The following is a 19,588-nucleotide window of genomic DNA, read 5'->3' as shown; positions in this document are numbered from 1 at the left end:
CCATTTTTCCGAGTTCGGATTTGAACTCAGGTCCTCCTGAATCCAGGGCTGGTGCTTTACCCACTGAGCCACCTAGCTGCCCCTCCAACAATACAATCTTAAAACTTCATTTTAGGGGCAGCTAGGTGGCGCAGTGGATAAAGCACCAGCCCTGGATTCAGGAGGACCTGAGTTCAAATCCGGCCTCAGACACTTGACACTTACTAGCTGTGTGACCCTGGGCAAGTCACTTAACCCCCATTGCCTCACTAAAAAACAAAAGAAAAAAAAAAACCCTTCATTTTAGTAGGTTTAGTAGTTGTCCATTCTCAGTCTCTGACATGGAAAAATAGGGACTTGGGCAAATCTTCAGAATGTTCGGTTTCCCAAAACCCTCTGATCATCATTTTGAGTTTACGAATAACCTCACAAAACCCAACTGCAGAAGGTTGTTTTGTCCCCCAGGATTAATAGTGGCTCAGAGTTAAGTAGTGAGACTGAATGGTTTCCGTGATATGACTAGTTAAGTTGTTTTGAATGATCTTAAACCAAGTAAAAGGACTATGCTGGTTAACTCAACCCCCAAATGTATATGTTTCTAGATTCATTTGAAAACAGAAAAAAAAAGAAAAAAAGAAAACAGATCGCCCCATGCTACTGTTTTGTGTAATTGTGGGCATGTTTCTTTTACCAAAGAAGTGTCTTATGGATGTTTGTTCTGTTTGGCACAGTCAGAAATGAAGATGCCAAGAACCATTTGGTTATATCACATACATGTTTGCTTGCATCAGATACAAGTATTTGACATTCCTGAGCTGTATCAGCACTCTTAAAGAAGGTCATTTGGGACTAAAAGGCTCTGACAGATCATTGATGTTGGCTTTATTTCACAAATCAGCCAATCAGTAAGTATTTATTAAGTGTCTACTGTGTACCAGGCATTGTGCTAGGATCTACATAAATGAAGATACGCATATTGCTATTGAAAAGCATTGCTCCTCAGGCAGCTAGGTGACATAGTGGATAGAGCTCTGGGCCTGGTGTCAAGAAGACCTGAGTTCAAATCTTGCCTCTGACACTTATTGGCAGTGTGACCCTGGTCAAGGCTCTTGACCTCTCTCAGTGTCCAACACCTACCTCCCAGTATTGTTGTGAAGATCTAGGAGAGATAACATGTCATGCACTTTGAAAACCTCAAAGCATGATATAAATGCTAGCTATGATTAAACTTTAATGGCGTTTATTGACCTCATCATTGCTTTGTTGCTATTTACCAGTGATGAACCTATGACTGTTGGTTATGGGCGAGGTCTCAGTCTCCATTGGTGTAAAGAGTTTCTGCCACAGAAGTTCCCTATGTGCATTAAATCAGTAGATTTCACTCAAAGAAAAGTTGTGTAGTTAGAATTCAGTGTGGTGGAGGAGAAGACATGATACATGGAAATTCAGGAGAAACCTGGGTTTGGATCCCACCCCAGCACTTCCTGTGTGACCATAGGCAAGTTTTGCCACCTGTCCTCATCGGTAAATTGAGGGTGGTACCTACTTCATATGGTAGCAGTGATCTAGTATAGATAAAGCACTTGGCAAATCTTAAAACAATAAAAATGTCAATTATCCCCATTATCATGTTATTATACACATAGATACATAAAGGACACACAGCTACACATATTTTCTTTTACTTTATGCAACACTTTTAATCTCATGGAATCAAAACACATAATTGTCATTTGGCAAAGAGGTCAGAGTGTCGAGAGGTGTGTGGTGCAATATGATTCAGGTGGTAATGACTAGTATGCGTGTATGTGTAACAGGAATCATGTGACTTTCTACATGGGCATCAATTTCACAGAGTGAGAAATGATTCTAGGAAGCAAGGAAATAGCAGCTGCAGGAAATCATAAAGGAAGGTAAGGAGGCTGCCATGGACAGGCCCCATGTTCTTTGGTTCTTATAATACTGCTCCCCTTCTCTTGCACATTTCCTAGGTAATGGCCTTGGTCCGGCCTTTGGTGTTAATAGTAGCTCAGGCCAGAAAGTTTAAACATAGTTTATTTTGCTTTCCTTTAAAAAGCCTATCAGAGATCTTTTAATATCCTTTATTTACCCAGCCAGCATTATTATTAGTAGTAGTAGTAGTAGTAGTAGTAGTAGTGGTAGTAGTAGTAGTAGTAGTAGTAGTAGTAGGGCAATGGGGGTTAAGTGACTTTCCCAGGGTCACACAGCTAGTAAGTGCCAAGTGTCTGAGGACAGATTTGAACTCAGGTCCTCCTGAATCCAGTGCTAGTGCTTTACCCACTGTGCCACCTAGCTGCCCCAGGCAGCATTATTAAGAACTTAATATGGCACTCTGCTAAAGCACCAGGGAATCAGAGAATAAAAACAGCCCCTCCTTCAAGGAGCTTACATTCTAATAGAAGAGACAACCTGAAAATAGCTATATCCATTTTAACACATCACAAATACACCTGAATCTTAGTCACCTAGGTATTCTCTGGAGATTGAGTGCTTGGCCTGGAATCAGGAAAATCTGAGTTCACATCTGGCCTCAGACACTTACTAGCTGTGTGACCTTGGGCAAGTCACCCAACATCTAGCTGTCTCAGTTTCCTCATGTGTAAAAATGGGCATAGCACCTACCACCCAGGATTGTTGTGAGGCTCAAACTAGATACCAATTGCAAAGTGCTTAGCTCTGTGCCTAGGATTTAATAAGCCTATATCAATGTTAACTATTATTGTTATTGCTCCAGAATATATAGTGACTTCCTTTTCCTGGTGTTTCTTTTTCTGATTCTGAGCTGCTAGCAGTACATGTATCCTTGAATAGACTGAGGGGGATAGGAATAGGTAAAGGGAAAAAATCATGGGATCTAATAGTGAGAGATCTTAGACATTGCTTAGGCCATGTCTTCATTTTACCAAAGCAGAGTTAGCATGATGTGACAACTAATCGACCAACATTTATTAAGTGCCTGCTTTTTTTTTTAAACAATCAGGTTTGTTTATATTTTTATTAAAACCTATGATTGAATGGGTGTAGGATATATTCTCATGGGGAAACTCCCTTTAAAAATTAAGTATAACTTATTTTCTTAGGAAGCTGCCCAGAGCTCAGAGAGGCTAAATAATTTATCCATGATCCCCTGGATGGTACATGTCAGAGACAAGGCTTGAACCCTGCATATAGGACGTCTTCTAAAAGCCTGCTTTGTGCCAGGCCCAACTAGCTAGATGTGTGCATGTTGCAGGGCTAAGCTAATGGTCGTGTCAATCAAAAAAAAAAAAAAAACCAGCAGGAAATTTAGAGCGAGAAACATCTTCTAGGAGAGGTTTGGATATGTTGAGTTTTTGAAGCAAATTTGGACCATCCCGGAGGCTGTAGGCAGATAGAAATGTAAAGCCAACTTAGAAAGGGCAGTGTCCCTTTAGGTATAAAAAGATCACTGGAGAATAAAAATGTCTTTGGTAGAAAAGGATCACAGAAACTACCCGGAAATGGGACAACAATCCTCCTAGTAGCAGCGTGCGGGAGGAAATCAAATTGGCCACTTTTATTGTGAAGGCAAAAGATGTTTAGGGGGGACAGTAACTCTTAGGGGCTAAAGACAGGGTTGAGTAATAGTCTTAAGTGACTGACCAGTAGAATCAGTAGATGAACTCTGGCAGTGTCGTCTCAGTAGTCATCCTTGACCTTCATGAGGTCATCATTTTCCCATCTCCTGAGTGTGACCCAGTGTCTGGGGCTGTCCTCTCTTCCCCTTAGGCACAAGTTCTTCTGGAAGCCTCTTCCCTTGTTTTACTTCAGTTTTCCCCTCTCGGAATGCCTTTCAAACCTCCATCTCCACTTTCAACCTTTCCCCGGTATTCCAATTGTACAATTGCCACTGCTACCACAGGCTTGAGTCCCCAGGTATTTATTCAGTTGCTACTAGGGGCCAGGCACTGAGTTTTGGGGATACAAGGAAAGGTTAAAAATCGCCCCTACTTTGAAGAAGTTCACAGTCTGATGAAGGAAACAACCTGAGCCATTACATACAGATAAGGTATATACAGGATAAATTGGACTCATTCAACCGAGGGAAGACATTAGCATTAAAGGGAGGGAGAGAGTCGCCTTCCAGAAGGTGGAGTTTTAGCTGGGACTTGAAGGAGGCTGGGGAGAAGGAAGAGGAGGGAGAGAATTCCAGACATGCTGGATAGTCAGTGAAAATTCCCAGAGTTGGGGAGGCATACATGGCAGGAAAGAGCAAGGAAGCCAGTGTTGTGGGAACATGGGGTGTGTGGGAAGAGAAAGGTTTAAAAAGACTGGAAAAGGGGGGCAGCTAGGTGGCGCAGTAGATAATGCACTGGCCCTGAATTCAGGAGGACCTGAGTTCAAATCCAGCCTCAGACACTTGACACTTACTAGCTGTGTGACCCTGGGCAAGTCACTTAACCCCCATTGCCCCCCCCCAAAAAAAAAAAAGAAGAAGACTGGAAAAGTAGGAGGGAACCAGGTTATAAAGGACTTTGATCCTGGAGGTGATAAGGAGCCCCTGGAGTTTACTGGGGACAGGGGGTGGGGTGAAACATTCAGATTTGTACAGTAGGGAGATCAATTTGAGTGCTGAGTGGTGAATGGACTAGAGTGAGGAGAGACCTTCCCTAGTCAGGGAGACCAACCCAGAAAGCTGCTGCAGTAGTCTGGGGATGAGGGGACGAAAGCCTGTGTCAGAGAAGAAAAGGGAGCTTATATCAGAAAAGTCATGATAGTAAAAATGGCAAGCCTTGGCAACGGATTGGAAATGGAGAGAGTGGATGTGCAAGGAGTGAGGATGAAGGACATAGGTTGTAAGTGGTGGTGACTGGGAGGTTGTTGCTGCCCTGGACAGTAACAAGGAAGGTCAGAAGGCAGGTGGGTTTGGGACAGAACAAAAATAAGTTCTGGAGGGGGCAGCTAGGTGGCACAGTGGATAAAGCACTGGCCCTGGATTCAGGAGGACCTGAGTTCAAATGTGAACTCAGACACTTGACACTTACTAGCTGTGTGACCCTGGGCAAGTCACTTAACCCTCATTGCCCTGCAAAATTTCTTTTAAAAAAAATGAGTTCTGGAGAGAGGATGGCAGGAGAGAGGGAAAAGAGCAGTAAGAGGGGAGTAAACTTCTACTCAAATTCTTTCCTTCCTTGGAGGCAAAACTCAGGATCACCTTCTCTGTGATTCAGCTGCCTTCAATCCCTCCCAGGCTACCAGCTATCCATATATTCAAATGTCTCTTGTAACTGTACATGTCTCATCCCTTCTCCAAGATTCTAAACTCCTCCTTCAAGGTTTGAATTAAGTCGTTTTCCCTCAGGTTATGTTGAGTGACTGACATTTTACCTGAAGGATTTTCATCAATTTCCTACTTAAAAATTTAAATCTTCTCATTCAGTAGAAGAAAGAATATTCCTACCTTTGCTTTGTCTTCTCTGACACATGATATTTAGCTATTAGCCTGCTCACTCTATCTTACTCAAGGAAGTAAAGAAAGACTGAATATCTCAGAGGACACCAAAGGGCTGTTGAGATTGATAAATCCTTGAAAATGTATCTTATTTAAGAGCTTAGTATTTTAAAATGCTTATCAACAAAAAAGCATAACCCGTTTGATAGCAAGTAAAATAGAACTTGTATTCCTTCATTGTAGATATCTCGGGAGACATAAATAAATATTAGTGTGCACTGGATTGCTGCAGTATGATTATAATCGTTTCCCTATCAGGTAACATAGTTTAAACTGTTTTTCAAAACAGTTCACCAGTTAAGACAAAGCTAAAAAATAAAGTTGGCTCATTTTAGGGTTTTTACTTTGCTTGATTCAAGTGAATAGTAGATTCTTTATAAACTATCCATGTATATTAAGCTTTTTATTTTCTGTCATGCAGAATGTAAGCCCATTAAAGGCAGAGGCTTATTTCACTTTTGTATTTGTGACCCCATGCTTGTTGATGAAGGTATACTTCTCATGAAGTATGTATATGTAGGAAAAATTTATACAAGTATGCAGGTGATAGAGAAGGAGGTAAAAATAGAACTAGGTAGATTTAGATCCTGTGTAGATTCTTATGTTTTCTGAATTTGGGGGAATTCCTGTTAAATACTTAGGTAGTCACTAGTAGCCAGTACTTTATTAAGGTTCAAGTTATCAGTGAGTAACTGTACTTACAGAACTGATCCTTGCCTTCCTAGCTATCTTTTGGGGGACTAAAGGAATTCAGGGGTTTTCAATTTAATTGACTTGGCATTATTTTTGTTGAAGTAAGTACAAAAGTCTAATCAATAAAAATGTGGCCTTTAAGCATCTTTGGGCAATTTCACTCTTTAAAGTTAAATTGCTAATTTTTCACCTTCACAATAATAGCCTTTGTAAAATAAAATAACCCACAGGCTAGTTCTTAATTTTTATCGTTTCGGTAGACTAAAGATTCAATCCATGAAGATGACTCCCAGGTGTGTTTGCGTACGTGTACCTCTCTAACCTTAATCTCTCTCTCAGCCCCAGCACCACATCACCAGCTGCCTGCTGAATGTCTCCACCCAGCGATGGGCATCTCAGAGTCAACATGTCCAACACAGAACGCTCTTCTCCCCTAAACCAGCCCTCTCCAACTTTCCTAATAATGATGAGAGCTTATGTGTATGGAGCACTTTGAGTGTTTACAAAGAATTTTGAAAAATACATCATCGCTTTTGAGCCTGATTACAACCTTGTGACCACAGCCAGGTCAGGATGGGTTCAAATAATGAGTCCCCTGTCGTGGTTCTATCATTCATAGCAACCCTGTATATTTCCATTAGGTTGGAGCTAGTGACTATCACTTATATCATTATAACTTCAAATGGTGTGAATGTGGATACATGCAACCACTCCAGGGGATTCGCCATTCAAACTAATTGGGACATAATCGATGATGATAATTATGTATTATTGCAATCTATGATAATACTAATAATAGCTCGTGAACATTTATATAACATTTAAGATTTACAAAACACTTTACAAATATGACCCCTTTTGAGCCTTAGATGCTATTATCTCCCTGAGGATATGCATAAGGAAATAGCTAGACTGAAGTTACATGATTTGCCCAGAATCACACAACTAGGAAGCATTTTAGACTGGATTTCAAGCCTTCCTAACTTATTCTAGGTCCAGGGGCAGCTAGGTGATGCAGTGGATAAAGCACCAGCTCTGGATTCAGGAGGACCTGAGTTCAAATCCAGCCTCAGACACTTGACACTTATTAGCTGTGTGACCCTGGGCAAGTCACTTAACCCCCATTGCCCTGTCCCCCCCCCAAAAAAAAAAAGATCTTTAAGTTATTCTAGGTGTAGCTATTTCTGCTGTGCCACCTAGCTGCCTGTAGGTGTGATAGGTATTTATCCCCATCTGTAGTTCACAGGAGTTATAAGTGACTTTCCCGTGGTCACACAGCTAGTAAATTTCAGAGACAGGATCCAGACTCATATCTTCCTAACCCAAGCCCGCCACTTCCTTCACTGTGTAACATGTTCCTTTTTTTCTTCTTGAGGGTACCACTGTTCTTCTAGCTACCCGGGTGCACAACTTGGGTATCACCCTCCATTCTTGCCTCTCTCTTCCCCATATCCAGTTAGTTAGTTGCCAGATCTTAATGAACAACCCGACCTCCACCACAGCTCTTGTATCCAACCCCTTCTCCTCACAAAGCCACCACTCATCTCTCCTTTTGTTGTCGTTTGTCCTTTGTTCTCAAAGAGACCGTTTGAAGGAATTGGATTTAAGTGAGGCAGAGCTGCTCAAAGTCATCAGCATCAGAGTCCAGTAGTGGCGAGACAAGAGTCAAGATGACTGGTGATGGCCCAGCTCTCTCCTCTTATTCAAACTAGTGCTGCAGCTTTCTCACTCATTTCCCTGCTTCTGGCCCCTCTTACTCCCCTCCCGTAGCCATCCGTCACGTAGCTGTCAAAAGAATTTTCTTAATTCACAAGTCCAAGAGCTCACTCTCCTGTTCAGCCTGCATTGGGTATCCATGGTCTCCAAGATAGCTTTCAGATGCCCTCACTTAGCAATCTTCCTCGAGCCTACCTGTCCAGATTTATTTCATATTATTCCCCGTCACACACTCAGTGTTTGAGGCAAACTCTTGTCCATGTTATCTCCCCCCTCTTCATCTTGGAAAGTCACATCAGCCCTGGAATTCCCTCCAGCCTCTTCCTCTCAGAACCGCCTCCACACTGGCTACCTTTATCTTACCCACCCACTTTTTCAGCTTCTTTCTATGAGTTACCTTGCCCCTGTAAAATGTAAGTTGCTCGAAGACAGGAACTGTGGATCTTTTAGCTTGTGTTTGTATTCCCAACACTTAGCACAGTTCCTGGCACATACCTGCTTGTCAACTCTGGACTCTAAGCCTTTACACGCAGGCTGCCTCTGCCTTCCTGCCTGCCCCACCTTCTCAGCTCCCCTTTTTAAACTCTCATCTTCCTTCGTGGCTCATGCTTAGGTGTTGCTATCCATGAAAAGTTTTATCCCCCTAATGAATACTCTTCTACTCTTCCTATCTCATAAATCCCATGCTTGACAGCATGGAAACTCCTTGAGATAAATATTGTTTTTCTGTTGATCTTTACCCTTAGCACCCAGACATAGCACAGTGTATCATTCACAGTAGGCAGTTATTTAGTGCTTGTTGAACTGTTCAGTTGAATGAATTAATAATGAAACTGAATCTATCATTGAAAGGGGAGAGATATTAAAATTCCATACATGCCTAGGCTGTTCTTTAGGTTAGAGCCACTGTACATTGAAGAGCAATAAGAATAATTTTCTTTTGTATAGAATTTCTCCTAATGGCAGTGTTTCAGCCCTTCATCAAACATGAGCAGAATACGCTGATCCCTTGCCATTTGGGGTGGGATGGAAAGTGTCGACACGAGCTGCTGAGCGCAGTCACATCATGAATCTGAGGCTCCCAAATGCGTCATGCCTCCCACTCCATCCATCCTCATTTTCCCCCAGTCTGCATTTTATAGTGAACAGCTAACGTGCCTATTAACATCCACTGATGTCGAATGGCTTATTCCTTTATGCCCCTATTTATTTTACATTATTCTGTGTAGAGATATAAATGTTATGTCTCAACAAAGCACCTTTGATAGTTAAGATGGCTTTTGTCAAAGGTCTTTTCAAAGGCTCTGGCAATCTTGATATCCTTATGAAACATCACCAACTCTTAGGCATAAAATAGTTTCAGGGAAGCCAGTGAAGAGATATAACATTGCAACCATTTGTCTGTTGTACTTGGGAGATGCCACATTGTCTTTTTTTTTTTTTTTGCAGGGCAATGGGGGTTAAGTGACTTGCCCATGGTCACACAGCTAGTAAGTGTTAAGTGTCTGAGGCCAGATTTGAACTCAGGTACTCCTGAATCCAGGGCCGGTGCTTTATCCACTGCGCCACCTAGCCGCCCCCAATGCCACATTGTCTTAAAGGAGAAGACAGAAAACCAATGAAATTGGATCTGTAGAGCTAGATTTGTTGTTCGGGTGTTTTTCAGTCATGTCTGACTCTTCGTGATCTCATTTGGGGTTTTCTTGGCAGATATACTGGAGTGGTTTGCCATTTCCTTCTCTATACTACAGATGAGGAAACTGAGGCAAACAGGGTTAAGTGACTTGCTTAGGGTCATACAGCTAGGCAGTGTCTGAGGCTGGATTTGAACTCAGGAAGATGAGTTTTCCTGGCTCCTGCCCCAGCACTCTGTGCACTATGGTGCCACCTAGCTGTCCTATAGAACTAGAGGAAGCCTTCATGGATGAGGAAACTAATGAATGAGGCCTTCTAAGGCTAAGTGAATTGTTTGTGCTCATTAAGTGGCTGAACTATATATCAGTCCAAAGACCCCAGGCCTGCAGGATTGTCTTCCTACACCAATATTGCTTACAAGAGCCATCCCCTGCCCCTTCAAGGACCCTGCCACTGTTGCTAGGTACTCCCCAGTTCATAAACCCTAGAGTATGTTCTCATCTATTTTACTCATAAGCCATATGTTAAAAAAAAAAATAGAACTAGCTTGAATTATGCTTTGTTTATAGTTTATGACTTCAACATAAAGAAAAGTTACTTCCAAATTTGGAGTATTAAGAGTCAGTTGGGGGGCAGCTAGGTGGCACCGGCCCTGGAGTCAGGGGGACCTGAGTTCAAATCCAGCCTCAGACACTTAACACTTACTAGCTATGTGATGCTGGGCAAGTCACTTAACCTCAATTGCCTCACCCCCACCCCCCAAAAAGAGAATCAATTGCTTAAATTCCACTTTGGGTAATTAATACATTATCTGTAAAGTTGGTAACGAAATAGTCCCCAAAGATTCAAGAAACTCCAGAGACACTCTAGTAAAAGAATGTATAACAACTTGGAGAAAAAGAATTAGAACCAGTGAATACTGACCAAGTACATGGATATGTTGACAAACACCATCACTGTTTTTCAGGCATCGTCACTGGAGAAAATAATGGATTATCAGTGTGTGTCATTTTTCTGTTTACCATGAAGCCTGATGGGCTAGCTAAATGACAGTAGGGTCACAGATTTAGAACCGGAAGGTATGCTTTTGAGTTCATCTGCACCAAACTCTTCATTTAGAGATGAATAAACAGAAATTCAGTTGGGGGGGGCTGATTTGAACCCAAGTCCTGTAATCCCAATAAAGCAATCTTTTCCCCTAAGTGACCCCCTGATATCAGGGGCGGGGCAGAGTTCCTGCTGTCTTCCAAGGATTATGAGAGCCTCTACTGTAATGGAAATGAAACCCTTACCAAACCTGCCAACAGTTTGCTGATGTAGCAATAAGACTATTATATTCATCTAGGTCTATTAGTCATTTTATTTCTTTTCTTTGTGGAAATGAAATAAAATTTTTATCCTCATCTAATAAAAAGAGCCTTAACTTTCCTAAGATGACATTTCCAAACTTCCTCATTAAATAATAATAATAATAATTCATATCCTTATCTAATGTCTGTGAGAAGACACTGAACAAAGGCACTGTAGCAGTAAGGACTTAGTAATTACCCAGAACTTTAATTGTGCATATAGTATTATGTTATTGAAGGAAAAGATCCAAACTTTACTGGAGAACAAACATTACATTAAAGAGTGTGCTAAACCAAGCATAGTGATCAATTTTAACAGGTGTATTACTTTGTGCACCAGGGTTTTTCTGGTTTTGTTTTTTTAACCACATTAGTTGCCGCAAGTTCTCAGTTAAAAGGGGGGGGGGCTTCCTGTTTTGTGATACTTTTTTATTTGATACTTTTATTCCAAGAGTTGGATGCATAGTTCTAAAGTCATCATTTTGAAAATATTTATTAGAGCATGCACAGTTTTACAAGCAGATGAAGTCATTATTAAAAAATGATTTAAATTGCAGTTGACCTTTTGTCACACATCCCCTGAAGTCTAAATTGGCTTCGCCGTTTATGAAACCCCACATGATTTTTTTTTTCAATCCCTCATCTTAGACAAATGGGCAAGACTGGATTCTGAATCGTCAATTGAGAGTTACATGAATCGTTTAAAGGCAATTTCACGCCCATCTGGGCTGCTCTAGGAGAGGCTCTGTCTGTCAGCTGCCACCAACATTGCTTTGTCCCTTTAGTAGGAAAAGCAGTATGTAGTAGCTGTAATATCAGAACTACCTCATGCTGTAAATATCTAGAGGGGTTTGGGAATTTTTTTTTTTAATTATGTATCTACTGTTCATTGGCACACTCAATACATACTCGGTGAATTGAATCATTATGGCACCAGCTCTAAGGGTAGATAGATGGTTATAATATCACAGTGTTTTCTCTTGAAGAAGCATTCACAGATCGCTGTAGATCGGACACGTAAGCCTTGTGAAGTAACAGGTCAGCAGGCCTAGTTTTCAGAAGTCCTTCTCCTGAAGGACAGACATGGTGCTGAATTTCAGCACCACTGGAAGATGTTTATTCATCGCTTGGACCTTCTGTCCAAAGTAGAAGCTGAGGAGGTGAGGTCAGTCGTTTGTGGATAGAATTTTCCTAGGAAATTAAACTGAGAATGGGCTTCACAGCGCTTTCGTCCAGGCTTTGCTATGTATCCAGTTCCACAGTGCTTATGAGAGACGATCTCTATGGGCCTCAATTTCCTCATCTGTAGAATGAACTGCTTAGCAGAGATGATGTCAACTCATGAAGGGGAAGGAAAAGGAAGAAGCACCTACTATGTGCCAGGCCCTATGCTAAGCACTTTATCAATATCTCATTTGATCCTCACGACAACCCTAGGGTGGTAGGTGCTATTATTATTATTCCCTTTCTATAGTTGAGGAAACAGGCAGGCAGGGGTGAATTGACTTGCCCAAGGTCACACAGCTAGTAAGTGTTTGCATTTGAACTCAGGGCTTCTGATTCCAGGCTCAGCACGATCTCCATTAGCTGCAGTTCCCCCAACTTGAGGTGTCATTTAGTGCATTTCTATTCAATTAGGCATCGTGGGGAAGACAGATTACCTGCGCTCAGGCCCCTTACAACTCTGTTAGGGATTAAGATTTATGCATTTGAGGGTACTTGTTTCATTGATTTGAGACAATTGGAAATATCACATCCTCCTCCTCATCAAATGCCAAAACATATAGAAGAGGCAGTAGTCTGAGTTAGGAGAAGAAGACTGAGGTTGAAGGAACAAAAGCCAGCCGGGCCTGGACAAACAAACTTTCTGGGCATCCCTGGGAACAAACACATCTGGTTCTTTCCACTATCACCCACCAGGGGCCATTGAAGCAAGCACAACCGATCTGCCTTCTGCCCTTCTTACTCCCTACCTTGTTATAGGGCTCGCGTTTCCCTTGTGGGAAGCGAGCTCTTTGGGCAAAGGGATTGTTTTCCCTTCTTTTCTTTTGCTTTCTTTTGTTTCCTTGTCTTCAATACCTCAGAGGCTAGCCCAGGCTCTTGGACTCTTAGTAAATGTGTGTTGACATCCAAAGCCATATTTGAGAGTAATGGTGTGGCTTTTCCTCTTAGAACCTTAAAGGGCACATTTACATTTGTAATCAGACTGAGAGGCAGCTACATCTTAATCAATCAACTTGGACATCTTTGTTCCCATGCTCTCTCCAGTAGACCTGGGAGCTCAGGGATGTGGCATCTCCCTCCAGCCTGCAGATGACAGCCCTGCCTGCTCTTCCTATGCCTTTGTATCTTCTCTCCCTTCTCCCCCCGGCCAAAAAAAATAGTTAACAGCAAACCCCAAAACACTTTTTGCCATTAACACTTACCTATTTTTTAATCAACCTCATGGGTGTTTTGCAAGGAAATCTCCCTTTAAAGTACCATATCAATATAATTTACTATACAAAAAAAAAAAAAAAAGATGAGCAGGATGCTATCAGAAAAACCTGAAAAGACTTACATGAGCTGATGCAAAGTGAAATGTCCTGTATACAAAATAAAAACAATATTGTAAGATGATCTGCTACAAATGAGTTAGTTTTGTTCAGTAATACAATGATCCAAGATAACTCTGAAGGACTTAAGGAAATTGCAATCTATTTACAGAGAAAGAACTGATGGTACCTGAATATAGATGGAAGTATATTTTGTTGTTGTTAGTTCCTTTTTCTAAAGTTTTTTTGTCTGCTACGTTTTACACGACTGTACATGTAGAACTTATATTAAATTGCTTGAGTTCTTAAGGGGGGCGGGATAGGGAGGAAGGAAGAGAATTTCGAACACAGAGTTTTAAAAATCGATGTTACAATTTGTTTTTTAAATGTAAGGTGGGGGAAATTCAAAATAAATAAATAAATATTTCAAAAAACCAAACCAAAACATTTATCTATTTTTGTTCAAAATTCCTGGTTCATTTTTGCACTTGTTTTGTGTGTTCCACTCTGGCTGGTTGCCCTTCTGTGTTAGAGAACGACTTCAAGTTTGAGAAATTGTTTGCTCATGTGAAGTGGCTTGTGGGAGCCTAAGAGGGCTTTCTGGGTACACTTGGCTTGACAATCCTCTTTTCATTTGAAGGCTAAATTGGTATTTGCATATCTGACTTCAGAGGTGCTTCTGAAGCTGTGGGCTTTGGGTAAGTGAGCAGGAGCCATGGGAGGTTAGCAGAATGCTAGGGAAAATTGAAAACTGCCCAAACACTGTGTGCTGCAAGTAAACATGGAGAAGTACTGGTGACACCTTTTAAATTGTTCTTCTCACTTTTGGTGGAGGGAGATTGTGCCCCAGGCTATACCTGTCTTAATGTCTGTAACATTTTCACCAACCAGGGCAGGTTTCTTAGGTGTCCCCTCCTTCTTTTCTCATTTTTCCCCTCCAATAAAATAAACCGGGGGGGGGGATTACTCAGGTCAGTGCTGTAGCCTCTCTTTATGTAACTCTCTAAAATCATAAAATGTCCCAACCACTTAAGCTTCTTGGTGTGCACCCTACACACTTGATGTTACCTACCAGTAATGACTGTCTCTGCCATGCAAGAGTGCTATATGTGTCTTTTATCAAATCAGTGCTAAAAATGTCATTCCATATAGTGTTGAGCTCAGAAAACCGGACCACTCCACTGCAGTGCCAGAGCACTCAGTCTGGAGTGAGATAATGTGGGTTCAGATCCTCCTCTGCCACTTTTTTTCTTTTTCTTTTTCTTTCTTTCTTTTTGTTTGTTTGGTTTTTTGCAGGGCAATGAGGGTTAAGTAACTTGTCCAAGGTCACACAGCTAGTAAGTGTCAAGTGTCTAAGGCTGGATTTGAACTCAGGTGCTCCTAAATCCAGGGCCGGTGCTTTATCCACTGCGCCACCTAGCTGCCCCTACCACTTTCTACTTTTGCTATGACCTTGATCAGTCACTTAGCCAGTTTCCTCACCCGTAAAATGAGGGGGTTGAACCATATGGTCTTTGAAGCCCAGTTCTGCTCAAAATCTATGATCTACCATGATTCTATCACTTAACCTCACTGGGCCTCAGTTCTGTCACTTATAAAATGACTTGGTTGGGTTTCATGAGGTTCCTTCTGAACACTAACCGGGTTGTAGTATAATCTTCAGTTATCAAACCATTCATGGTTGGTTACTCTTTGAATCTGGCCATTCACCTAACTTCACATTCACCCCAATTGTACTATTGCTTACTTACCTTTTTGCTCTTTAAAAAAAAAAGAATTTGTTTATTTTATTCTGAACTTAACAAATAGTAAATAAAATGAGCATCTCCATTTACATGGCAAAAATTTTAGATGAAATCAGGACACTCTATTTTAGATTCTCTCCTCTTCAGTCACATTCTAAGATGATTTGGTCACTTCTTCCCAACGTTCTCATTATTTCCATCAGAAGCAGACAATTAGTTCTTTCATTTCAGTGAGGATCATAGACTCTTAGATATAGAACTGGAAGAGACTTTAAAAAATCATCAAGTCCAAAGCCATCGTTTTACAACAGGTGAATGTAAGGCACGGAGAGGTTGAGGGACTCGCTCCTGGTCACACAGCTAGTAAGGACATGGTGGGATGGAGGGGATTCAAACCCAGGGCTTGCCTACTCCAATTTCTGTGAAATAGTCATGATGTCATGTTGCCATGTTGAATGGTTTCTCCAAAATTTGACGGATGAGATTACTATTAAGCCAGTTTAAGAAATTATTGTCCTGCTTTGGGCAGAAAGAGAACTCTTAGCAGATGTCTTGATAATTGAAGTCTTGTATTAGTATTGTATCATTCTTCTAACCACATGCAATCATTTCCCAAATTCCTTATATCTCTTCATTCTTTTTAGTTGTCCTCATTGATAATGTTTCTCATTCTACTTCCATTGGTTACCTACCATACAGAGTCTTCCTACCATCCTACCATGCTTCTTTAGTCTTGTTAGTATGTGGTGCTACTCTCCCACATCACCACCACCATCCCAACTACATTTTTTTTTTTTTTTTTGGTGAGGCAATTGGGATTAAGTGATTTGCCCAGGGGTCACACACACATAACTAGTAAGTGTCAAGTATCTGAGGCCAGATTTGAACTCAGGTCCTCCTGACTCCAGGGCTGGTGCTCTATCCACTGTGCCACCTAGCTGCCCCCAACTACCTTTTAACTAACCTCTTTCTTTTGAAAAGGTTTATCTTCTCAAGGCCATATCTGAATCATAAGTCTTTTTCTACCATTGTTGGCCTGTGAAGTCAAACTTGCCTCCTTTTGTTAAGGTTTCAGATTTATCTTGGGTCACTATTTTGTCATTTGTCTATAAACATTTTAAGCCATTGGTTTTATTACCCGATCCTACCAGTGTTCTTGATTTTGTTTCATTTGAACTTCTTGATACCTTCTTCTGTTACTCTTGCTAAACTTTAGCCACTCTCTGTGGCCTCTGCTTTGGTTCATTAATATTTAGGCAGTTTTTTCACTCTTGAGTTTAAAGCCCTTTTGATTAGGTGATGTGTATGAGAATTTTAAAGAGATACAAAACCAAAGGTCATGCTTAGGACGTCATTCTAGATCATGATAGATAATGTCAGTAAAGAAGTTATTCAGTTTAATTGTTCTCCCTTCTCTATACAGTCATCTTCCCTTTTGTACTTTGGACTAAATCTCAGTGGTCCCCGCTTCTTTCCAGACACCCAAACACTTATTCCATGTCTGTTTTCTGTTGCAGAAAGGGCAATTGCAAGACATGAAGTGCGCGAAATTGAGCAGAGGCATACGATGGACGGTCCTCGGCCAGACACAGCTTTGGGCGAGGAGGAAGACACGGTGATCATCTATAACAGAGTCCCTAAAACTGCAAGCACGTCCTTTACCAACATTGCCTATGACCTGTGTGCAAAGAATAAATACCACGTCCTTCACATAAACACCACCAAAAATAATCCGGTGATGTCCCTGCAAGATCAGGTGAGCTCCAGGTATCCTGCCCAGTGACACGTGCGCTCTCGAGGATTTAGCACCCAGCGCTACTCGCAGTGAGCATCTCTCATTTAGAAGAAATGTACATTTGTTATCTCCTCTGGCTCCCGCAAGTCTTAAGGACAAGGGCTACCATGTTGTGACCTGCTGTGTGCCTGGGACTATGCCTTGCACCTAGGTAGAGTTCAGCAAAGTGGTGGCACAGTGCGTAGAGCCCTGGGCTTGGAATCCGGAAGACTCATCTTCATGAGTTCAAATCTGGCCTCAGACACTAGCTGGGTGACCCTGGGCAAGTCACTTCACCTTGTTTGCCTCAGTGTCTTCATCTGCAAAATGAGCCAGAGAAGGAAATGGCAAACCCCTCCAGTATCTTTGCCAAGCAGACCCCAAAATGGTGCCACTGAGAGTCAGACCCAGCTGAAAGGACTCAACAGCACAACAGAAATATTTGTTGAATAAATGAATTATTTTCTTTTAAGTCTAAGAGCAGAGTAAACCCCCCCTCACCCCCCAGTACCTCTCCTTCAGCAAAGCTGCACACTGTTGATTTCACACCACCAGAATAGAGGTTTTGTAATTCATCGGTTCTAGTCCACAAGCATTATGTGGCACCGTTGGGTACAAGGCATTACGCCAAGCATAGAGAAAATAAAGATGGAAAGATGACCCAGTCTTTGGCTTCCAGGAGGTTTTATCAAATGAGATAACACCCAGAAGCTACTTTGCTGCATAACTTACAGTGTTATATAAATGCTTCCCATCATGGTCTTAACCAACCTCAATTATTTTTACAGTTAGCTGTCTAGATGTCACATTCCCATTATGTTACCATTATCATCATCCTCCTAATTACATCATAATGTAGTCTTCTGTTAACTCAAGGGTCTATAACTATGTTAAATGGGCTTACACCGAACACTATTGAACTTGACGGTCTTTGAGTGTTGTTCAGTTGTTTCAGTTGTGTCCAACTATAATGTTTGTGGACTACAACCGGTGGATTACACAGCCTCTGTTTGGGTGCTCTGCAATAGTGTGCAGCTTTGCTAAGGGACATTTAACTGGAGAGTTTACTCGTTATTATACTTAAAGGAAAACAAATCATTCATTCAACAACCAATTGTTGTGCTGTTCAGTCCCTTCAGCTGTGTCTGATTCTCTGCTGCCATTTTGGAGTTTTCATGGCAGAGACACTGGAGTGGTTTTGCCATTTCCTTCTCCAGCTCATTTAGTAGATGAGGAAACTGAGGCAGACAGGATTAAATGATTTGAGAGTTGTTGTAGCCAATAAGTTAATCCATTTGAAGGCTACCTTAAGAAAGGGGGGGGGCGGGGAGGGCAGCTAGATGGCGCAGTGGTTAAAGCACCGGCCCTGGATTCAGGAGTACCTGAGTTCAAATCCGGCCTCAGACACTTGACACTAGCTGTGTGACCCTGGGCAAGTCACTTAACCCCCTATTGCCTGAAAAAAAAAAAAAGATAAAGAAAGGTGGGAAAGCCTGGTGATGAGCATCTCCAAGCTTAGTAATTTCACTGGTGCCCAGACAGACAGGTAGATATCACCTGATATAGAATGTGGTACAAGTCATTGTGTCTTAACTGATGATTTAAGTAGTTTTTATTTGCAGGATATAGGTATAACATGCATAGAGAGAAGATTCTGTGCAGTAGTTATGACCCAACTTGTAATTGTCTTCATTCATCTCAGCTCAACTTCTAGTAACTTCCATGAATCACAGCTTCAGGAGGTCAGGAATCCTACCTTTTTAATCCTTTGGGGTCATGGTATCATGAAATCTCAGAATTAGAAGGGATTTTTACAGATCACGTGATTTAACCCATAGCTCAGCAGGAATTCACTCCTTCCACTCTGAAGAGTTCAGTTGAAATTAACTTAGAAAATGTAATTTCTGTAGCTGGAAAATGGAACCATTCCCATCTTCATTGTCCCTCATAGGTGGTCATCCATCCAGACCCTGAATAAATTGAAGTATGAGAAACCTGTTGTCTTCCAAAGCATTGTATTCAATAAGTATTTGTTGAGTGACTTTAAGTTGCCAGTTTATACCCAGCAAACTAGCAAAATAAATACAAATGATCGACTCCAATGATGAATAGGTTACAAGAAGACATATATACATTGTTAGTGAAGTAAATGGGTTCATTCTTCCCATATCACAATCTGGCTTGATGTAACCAAAAGCTGTAAAGCCATTTTTACCCTTTCTTTGGACAATTTCACTTGAGAATAATGCCCCAAAGAAGGGGATATGGACTGAGGTTTCATTGAAAGGAAACTCCCTCTTCCAGTATGGGTCAGCACCCTCTCTGCAAGTGAACCTTCTTAGAATTTTGAGGGTTGCCTAGAGCAACGGTGACCCACAACGCTCCTGAGTGCCAATAATCCAGATTAAAATATAGTTGGCAAATATTTTGACAAAATAAATAAGAATACGATAAAACATAAGTAATACCACATTTAAAAACTTATTTGTTTTGCGGCCCACAGGGCTCATTACTTACTGTTTAATGTCCCCCTCACCTCTTCTATTGGAGTTTGAAACCATTGGCCTAGAACACCGAGGTTCAGTGATGTGTCCAGAGTCACAAATCCAGTGAATGTCAGAGGAAGGATTTGAACTTGAGTCTGCCTAAGATCCAAGGCTGGTTCTCTATCC

At 41.4% G+C, this 19,588-nt stretch overlaps 1 protein-coding gene across 2 annotated transcripts in view; it reads left to right on the top strand.

Annotated features, from left to right (window-relative positions):
- Nucleotides 1-19,588, top strand: part of HS2ST1 (heparan sulfate 2-O-sulfotransferase 1) — a 226,425-nt gene that overhangs the window by 161,059 nt on the left and 45,778 nt on the right. For both annotated transcript variants that reach the window (XM_044001170.1, XM_044001171.1), the window contains exon 2: nucleotides 16,660-16,898. In XM_044001170.1, the coding sequence (XP_043857105.1) occupies nucleotides 16,660-16,898 (239 nt within the window). The remainder of the gene's footprint in view (nucleotides 1-16,659; nucleotides 16,899-19,588) is intronic.

The sequence above is a fragment of the Dromiciops gliroides genome, chromosome 4 (genome assembly GCF_019393635.1).
Source record: "Dromiciops gliroides isolate mDroGli1 chromosome 4, mDroGli1.pri, whole genome shotgun sequence".
NCBI lineage: Eukaryota > Metazoa > Chordata > Mammalia > Microbiotheria > Microbiotheriidae > Dromiciops > Dromiciops gliroides.
This window is presented reverse-complemented; position numbering and strand designations above follow the sequence as displayed.